Source organism: Erpetoichthys calabaricus, chromosome 2 (assembly GCF_900747795.2).
Source record: "Erpetoichthys calabaricus chromosome 2, fErpCal1.3, whole genome shotgun sequence".
NCBI lineage: Eukaryota > Metazoa > Chordata > Cladistia > Polypteriformes > Polypteridae > Erpetoichthys > Erpetoichthys calabaricus.
Window position 1 is genome coordinate 109,776,352 of NC_041395.2, and position 8,634 is coordinate 109,784,985.

The 8,634-nt window shown below is 39.5% G+C and overlaps 1 protein-coding gene across 1 annotated transcript in view; it reads right to left on the reverse strand.

The window, feature by feature from the left end:
• Positions 1–8,634, reverse strand: part of LOC114646246 (collagen, type XIII, alpha 1) — a 172,348-nt gene that overhangs the window by 138,639 nt on the left and 25,075 nt on the right. Inside the window, exon 2 of the mRNA XM_051922711.1 lies at positions 2,365–2,400. Within this exon, the coding sequence (XP_051778671.1) occupies positions 2,365–2,385 (21 nt within the window). The 5' untranslated portion in view covers positions 2,386–2,400. The remainder of the gene's footprint in view (positions 1–2,364; positions 2,401–8,634) is intronic.

The following is an 8,634-nucleotide window of genomic DNA, read 5'->3' on the forward strand; positions in this document are numbered from 1 at the left end:
GTGTACAGAGATTTCTCCAGATTCTCTGAATCTTTTAATGATATTATGTACCGTAGATGATGAAATCCCTAAATTCTTCTCAATTTTACATTGAGGCACATTTTTTTTTAAGTTGTTGCAGTATTTGCCCGAGTGGTGAATCTTTACTTCTGACACACTTTGCCGTTTTTATACCCACTCGTGTTACCGACATGTTGCTTATTAGCCTCCTTAGATGAGTGATGTTCAACCAGGTGTTGTTTTTTTAGGTATTACATAACTTTAACACAACACAAATTTAAAATGATGATGTTTTTGTTTTTAAAATAATAAAACTTCTCAGTTTCAGCATTTGATATGTTGTCTTTATTCTATTTTCAATTAAAGTTTTTTGTTGAGTGTGTTGCCAAACACAAACACAATATGTCAAACATTATTTACTTTTAACCGTAAAAAGCTTTTATTGGAATGTAACTTCAAGATCCATCTTTTTAGCACATATAAAGTTAATTTTTCAAAGATTAGCTTAATAGCAATCGCCGATGGCCATGTAGATGGCAGATTTGAGATGTAATACTGATAACAAGAAGATTCCATTTTAGATGCCTACATCAAACATTGTGCTGCATAATTTTTAAATAAACCTTTGTGAGGCCAGTCAGCATCCTTATCCAGCTGGGATACCCTTAGGATGGAAGGATGGGGGAGACAGCTTACACAGGGCTTTGATTCCACCAGGATGCTAAATGGCAGGGAGCCCAGGCTCGGATCTCCACGTGGGTGCCCCTCAGAGCATGCCGGGTATTCTAGTCTCGGGTGACAGCCCTGTTGGGACCCTAGGGGGCCGCCAGAGGGAGCTGCAGGATTGGGGAGTTCCTATGTTATGCGGTTTCCGGGGTGGCTAGAATAAAAGGAACTACCTACGTCGCATCAGAGGGCCAGAGTTGGGAGGAGGTGGACAAAGCTTATCAGAGGAGAAGAAGAGGCTGTGACCAGTGAGAAAAGGAAGAAAAGAGTTGTGATATTGTGCTTTTGCATATTTGTATCTGGTTTAAAGAGTTTCCCATAAAGACTCTTTGTGCCCTTTAAGTTGTGTCTGTGCCTGGTTGTGTTGGGTGTTGGGGAGCTGGAGTGCCCCCTACCATCCACAAGTGGCGCAGTTGGTACAATTTCTGGATGTCTGCTTGTAGAAAACTGTTTTACAAAATTTTCTTTTGAACAACCCCAATACAACAATGCTGCTGCACGAGTGAGAAGCCTATACCCATCCAGAATGGAGAGGAGGAGAACCACATTGGCCAGAAAGACAGTGAGCGACCCAGCACATGGTGTCATCATTGATGGGGGAGCTAATGAAGGAAATGAAAAAAACAACTGGGAGAAGAAAGTACCAGATGACATGAACTTGTCATGCTATAAAATTACCTGATGTGGGTTTTGATCTTCTCTTTTAAACACTTCATTAAAATGAATGTAAATGTTCATTTACAATTAGTTTAAAATCAAATTTAGTCTTATATTGTGCATACACTAGTCAGTAGTAGACAATATTGATATGTAATTTAGTAATTTCAGTAAAATAACTAAAGAATATGCTTGCAAAAGCCATTGCTAAGCTACACTTTGCAGGAAAACACTTTCAAAACTGCAACCACCAAAATCCTAACGTAATTGCTGCTTTATAGAACTGCAAACCTAGCATAATAGATAAAAAATGAAGCCTGAAAATATTTGTGTTAACTCTTAATGGATTATAAGATATGATACAATTCCTTTAACACTTAACACAAAGTGATACTATCCTGAGCGGTATTAAGTCTGCTTTATATTTTACATCCATCTATTTCACCATTAGGCTTTATCTGGACAAGGTCAGGAGGATGGAACCTACCCCAGCAGTAACGTCTTAAAAAATGGGAAAGACAGTCCATTGCAAAATCCTGGGCTTGTATTTGGAAATGCAAATTATAAAAAAAGCGTAGAGGTGAACTGAACTAATTAACATTGTGAGCAATCTGAGCGATTTAGTGTCACCAGTAAGTCTGATCATTTGTTGCATGAGGAACTCCAAATACCTTAGAGAAACAAACTTAGAGTAAAACAGGGGTCCCCTGAGTTGTGATAAGGTAATATGCCAGGTCCTATATATTGTCACAAATGTTAATAGTGATACAACATTCAATATTGTACCACAGGTCTGTTACACTATATTAACACAAACAGACTATTAATTTAATGTCCCTCTCTTTTTTGATTAGAGCCATTATGATTATTTGTTCAGTACAAGCACCACGCTTGTTTTTTGATTTAGTATTTCCTTTAAATTGTTATTAGGTATCATATAATGTAAGACATGATGTTTTAGATTTTTTAATACAAACTCACCATTCTTCCAGGCATTCCCATTGCTCCTTTGTCACCCTAGTAGTCAACGTAAAGTCGAAAGGAAGGTAATAAATAAGTAAAATTGATAGAAACAAACACAGACATGCATATTATATCTAAGACTAATTATTTCATGCATGTAATTTGCTTTTAGTATTATGAAGAACTACATTTTTGTCAATTATTTAAAAAAAATCAAAATGTATTATTTCTGGTTGCCACACTTCAGTTAGAGTTGTCAGTCATTAATTTATTAGGAACCTTATCAAACATACTGTATACTAACAGTCTATTTTGAGAGATACACTTATACTGCTGGGTTACACTGAGGCCCCATTCAAGGTGAGTTCTTGTCAGTGTCGGCGCCGGAACAAATTTAGCAGAGGGCATTGGAATTTCTACAGGGCGGTGGATACATAATTACAATACAAATAAAACTGCTAGTATTTTTGATTTATAACAAATATGCCTTGGATTGCATATGCAACAGACAACAGCAAACAAAACATCATCCTACATAATGCAACGCCCCATGCCAAGCTGGGATTGCATCTATCAAACTTGCCAAACTGGTGAGTGTAACAGCCCCAGCTCACACATAGAGAAAAATCTAACATACAACACTGGATTCTGTACATATTGCAAAAAACTAAATCTAAATAAGTGAAAACTTTTTATGTCAACCCATTAAATCCTGTTTTCCTTATTTTAAGTTTTACTGAATTTTGATGAAATTTGTATTTAAGATTACTTAGCTTATTTTAAGAAATCTTGTCAAGTAAATTTTGCTTATTCCAGTGGTAGATTTTTTTTCTAAATAAAAGCAAAACAATTCCAACTTTTTTTCCAAATTTTTGCATATGCATTTTTTTGAAACACAGCACAATAGATTATAAAATAACACAAAATTTTTACAAAGTTTGCATTAAAGCTCAAAAATAACTATTTTGTGGTATAGCATACCACTGTATGCAGCTAACAAAGCTACTAAAATAAAATAATGCATGTTATTACACTGTTGACTTTATACTTAGCTATCTAAACACATCATCTCTATACTGTATATATAACATCCCATATCTCTCTGTCTGTCTTTCTGTATGTCTGTCTGCTTTTCACGAGAGAACTACTTAACAAATTTAGATCGGGTTTTTTCTATAATATGCTTGAACATTTCGGTTGATTTTGCGATGTCTCTCGATATATTTGCACAGAGGCCGCAGGCCGAGGGGATGAGGAAGCGTGATGTCAGGAATGGGGACCCGGGCAGGGCCTGCCTCACTGTCCTGTTTCACTACTACGCGGGTATAGATGAAATAAAACTGTGCAGGGATGGATGTTTTGTATTACACGCAAATACAAAGCCAGGTTAAACCAATGAATTCGCCTTTAGGAGAGTGAAACTTGATGAGTCTGGGAACTGATTGTGAGCATTCATATAATCAAAAATCACCATTTATTGCTGTTCAGGAAAACAGTCACATATAATTGTTTTTTGGCAAATACAGTATTCTTTTTCATTCATCCATTTTCAAACTCAATTATCCTGAGCAGGGATGTGGGAAAGCTGGAGCCTATCCCAGCAGGCATCTGGCACAAGGCATGAACAATCACTGGCCTGCGCCTCAGAACATCGTCAGGTGAACACACTCACAAACAAATATCCACTATGGCCAGTTTACCCGGCCTGCATGTCTTTGAACTGTCGGAAGAATCTGAGCACACTGAGGAAACCAGCACAGGGAGAACATACAAGCTCCACACAGAGAGCACATGGGACACAAACTCTAGCCACCCTATTCTGAGGCAGCAGTGCTACTTCTGTGCTACAGGGCTGCACAATTGTTACTTAGTTAATTTTCATTATGTGAAAAACATACATTAAAATGTACACAAATATAAAAATATGTCTTATAAGAATTTGTTTTAGGACAGACTTGACTGGATGGGGCATGACCCTCAAAGGCCCCAATTGTGGCATAAACTCTGGTTTCTGTCCTACATCTGTTGCAGAATTTCAGACAGTCCTCACAGAGCTGTCACATATCGACTATTCATTCCAGGGCAATGTGATGAGAGATCCATGGTGCAGTGTAGTTTTTAAATATAGTAAAACAGTTTCACTCTGGGGTTGACTGGGGTGCTTGGCTGATCGTTCATACGTGTTCAAATGTGAATGGATCAGTCAGGTCTCGGAGTGGACAAAGTACCAGACCAGCACCCGATCAGGTGATTTAAAGAGGATTCTATGCGGCAGAGGGAAAAATGAGAACAAAAAGAAAACAAAACAGAAAAACAATGAGGATAAAATTAGGGAAAGAAAGGCAGGAATGAAATGGAGCCAGAGTTCTGGCAGACAACACAATGTTTGACAATGTGACAAGTGTCAGCACATCAACAATTGCCAGAGTGCTACAAAAGCATAAAACTAACCATGAGGCGCTTATACACTGTCCTATTTGAGAGGAACAGAGTGCATGTGAAGGAACTCAGATACCAATATGTGCAGCTAAGTGGTCTATTCAATATAAAGCTGTTGTGTCTCATTCTTTAGTGGTTGTGGCTTTGAAGGTGAAACATTATATGAACTGCAGTCCAGGGTAAAAACCCAGTCCAAGCCCAACTACCTTGCCATTGAGCAAGACCCTTGTAAGCTACAGTGGCTCCAGCAGGATTGTGCCTCTAATTGATCAGCTGTCGACAGCTCAGGCTGTCTTTCTTGCAAGTTCCATACAAACTTTTGAAGTACAATATACCATAAAAGGTATATAGAGCTATGTATGCAGTAATATATGCTACTGTAATGTATTCCTTACAATATGGTATTTTTTGCTGTTAGAGGGTCATGAAGTTGGAGGCTATGCAAACAGCCCATGTGTTCATTTTTGTGGATGAAGATGAGTTTAACTTGGCAAAACAAAGGCAGTGAGGATGAAATATTATAGGTCAAAGAGCAACTGTGCAAGTTCCAGGACAGAGAGGAGCCAACATCACAATGTGTGCGGCAATATGCAATGCTGGTATTTTGTCACACAAAGCAGTCATTGGCCCATACAACTCAGAGCGCCTCATTTTGTTTCTCGATGACCTCTACAGGACACTGGTACCAGAGGATGAGAGAGATCGAGGTGAGCACAAATGCTTTGGTATTTGTTGTGGTGTGGGATAACATGGCATTCCACAACTCCACTCCAGTCACACAGTGGTTTGCAGCACACCCAAGGATGTCCTCATTATTTCTGCCACCATACTCCCCCTTCCTAAACCACATTGAGGTTTATGACCACCGGCCACATGATCAGACATCATTACTGGATGCAATGAATGCTGGATGCCAAGATATTTCTCCAGAGCAATGCCAAGGACAGATCAGGCATGTGAAGAGACACTACCCTAGATGTACTGCCAGAGATGATATCAGATGTGATGTTGATGAGAACTTGTGGCCCAATCCAGAGGAGAGGATGGATTAGCATTACTGTATGATATTGTTACAGTTATGGACCAACTGCAAGTGTGTGTGTGTGTGTTGTCACGCACACGCACTTAGGGAGCTGTGGAAAGACCCGACAAGCAACGTAACATATCGTGCCAGGCGGACAAAGGCGGGGTACTAACCTTTCTTTCTTTTATTCCCACAGAAAGACAGAAACAACGCTGCCATAACTGTGCCTGGATTCCCTACACCACGTGCAACCACTTCCGCATTCCTTCCCTTCCTCTGGTTCCCTCCTGATGACGTCATGGCTCCCATACAGTACCTCGGTTCCTTCCCAGCATTCCATTCATCAGTTTCTGGTGCCACGCCATAAATGGTCCCATCATCATATGTATCTCTGTCTGTTGTAATGAAAGGAACTCATATATCACTGACCGCATTTTTTGTTTTTGTTGCAGATACTGTACAGTATACGGGGCTGGAAACCCCAAACCTTTATATGACTTCTGTACCTTTATTACAGTGTATATATATATATATATATATATATATATATATATATATATATATATATATGCACAGTATATTTTGCTTCTATGGTATTTTCTGCAATGCTACATTTTGTGTTGGATATAGTTTTTTTTACTGTATAATTATGAATGAATATTCTGTACTTAGAGTAGACCACAGTCGCGAATAAAGTCCATTGACAAATACTGATGCATGGTTTGTTCATTCCTGGACATTTTATAGAATACAAAATTGTTCTGTTTTGTAATACAATGTTTGTGACAAATAATGTCAGTTACTTTACTGACAATACTTCCATGACGATCCATATTACATTTCAGGTAATGCTGTCTGTGGTTATTGTTTTGTAGGACTTTTGTTTTGTGTATGATGTAGTGTTCTTCCAGAAGGACATAAAGTGCTACTCGCACTCAGTTCATACAGCTTAAAACCTTCACATCCCAACCCACCGCTGTTACTTCTGGTGTGTCCCAGGGCTCTGTCCTGGGGCCCCTTCTTTTTATTATTTACCTTCTTCCCCTTGGCAATATTTTTTGTAAATAATAACATTAATTTTCACTGTTATGCTGATGACACCCAGCTCTACCTTGCTAGTAAACCCACCTCCTCTTTTCCACCACCCTCGCTTATTGACTGCATTGCTGAAATAAAATCCTGGTTTTCTTCGAATTTTCTTAAATTAAACAGTGACAACACTGAGGTTCTCCTCATTGGTTCAAAATCATCATTATCCAAAACCAATAATCTTTCTCTTATTATTGATAACTCTGTTGTTTCCCGATCATCTCAGGTCAAGAGTCTTGGTGTCATCCTCGACAGTACTCTATCTTTCCAATCTCACATTAATAACATCACCCGGTCTGCTTACTTCCACCTACGTAATATTAATCGCATTCGCCCCTCCCTCACTCCTCATACCACTGCCATTCTTGCTCATAGTCTTGTCACTTCTCGGCTGGACTACTGCAATTCACTCCTCTTGGTCTCCCTAATAAATCTCTTCATAAGCTTCAGTTAGTCCAGAATTCTGCAGCACATATCATCACTCGAACCGGTGATGGCTCTGAGGCTAGGGATCTGCGCTGGCAATCGGAAGGTTGCCGGTTCGAATCCCGTAAATGCCAATATGGACTCTGCTCTGTTGGGCCCTTAAGCAAGGCCCTTAACCTGCAATTGCTAAGCGCTTTGAGTAGTGAGAAAAGCGCTATATAAATGCAAAAAATTATTATTAAAATTATCTATTCACCATATTACTCCGGTCATGCAGCAGCTTCATTGGCTCCCGATTAAGTTTTGAACTGATTTTAAGATTCTGCTATTAACATTTAAGGCCATTCATATCCTCGCCCCTCCATATCTGTCTGACCTTCTTCATGTTGCTATTCCATCCCGTAACCTTAGATCATCTTCCTCCACCCATCTGACCGTCCCTCCTGCCCGTCTAACCACCATGGGGAGCAGAGTTTTCAGCCGTTCTGCTCCCAAGCTCTGGAATTCATTACCTGCGGAGCTCCGAAACATCAACTCATATTCATTTTTCAAATGCAAACTTAAAACGCATCTGTTTAAAATAGCTTTTTCTTTTTCCTTCTGATTACAGTGGTTTTGTTTGGTTTTAATTTTTAGATTTGCTGATGTTTTAAGTTGTTTATAATTGTTTCTTTTATTTATTTATTGTTTGTTCGGTGTCCTTGAGTTCTCTGAAAGGCGCCTTGTATAAATAAAAATGTATTACTGTTTTGGTGCTGTAGTGCATCTTGGGGGAGAGCTTAACTGTTTGGTCAGGCTGTGTGTTGGTATTGCAGACTGTATGAAGAGGATTGAGAAAGCAACTTCAGTTTTGCAGAATCTGTCTTAGCAATTGAAAAAAACTGTAACCTGGCGAAACAACGGCAGCGTGGATGGAACATTGTAGGGAAGAGTGAAGGTGCAATTTCTAGGACAGAGAGGAATCAGCATCACAATGTGTGTGGCAACAGGCAATGATGGTTGATGGTGTGTTATCTCACAAACCAGTCATTGGCCCATACTGTACAACACAGAGTGCCTCATCTTGTTCCTCGATGAACTCTACACAATATTGGCACCAGTGGATGAGAGGGGTCGATGTGAGCACAAATGCTTTGGTATTTGTTGTGGTGTGGGATAACGTGGCATTCCACCACTCCACTGCAGTCACAGAGTGGTTTGCAGCACATCCAAGGATGTCCTCTTTGATTCTGCCACCATACAACCCTTCCTAAACCACATTGAGGAATTCTTGTCTGCATGGAGGTGGAAGGTTTATGACCACCGGCCAC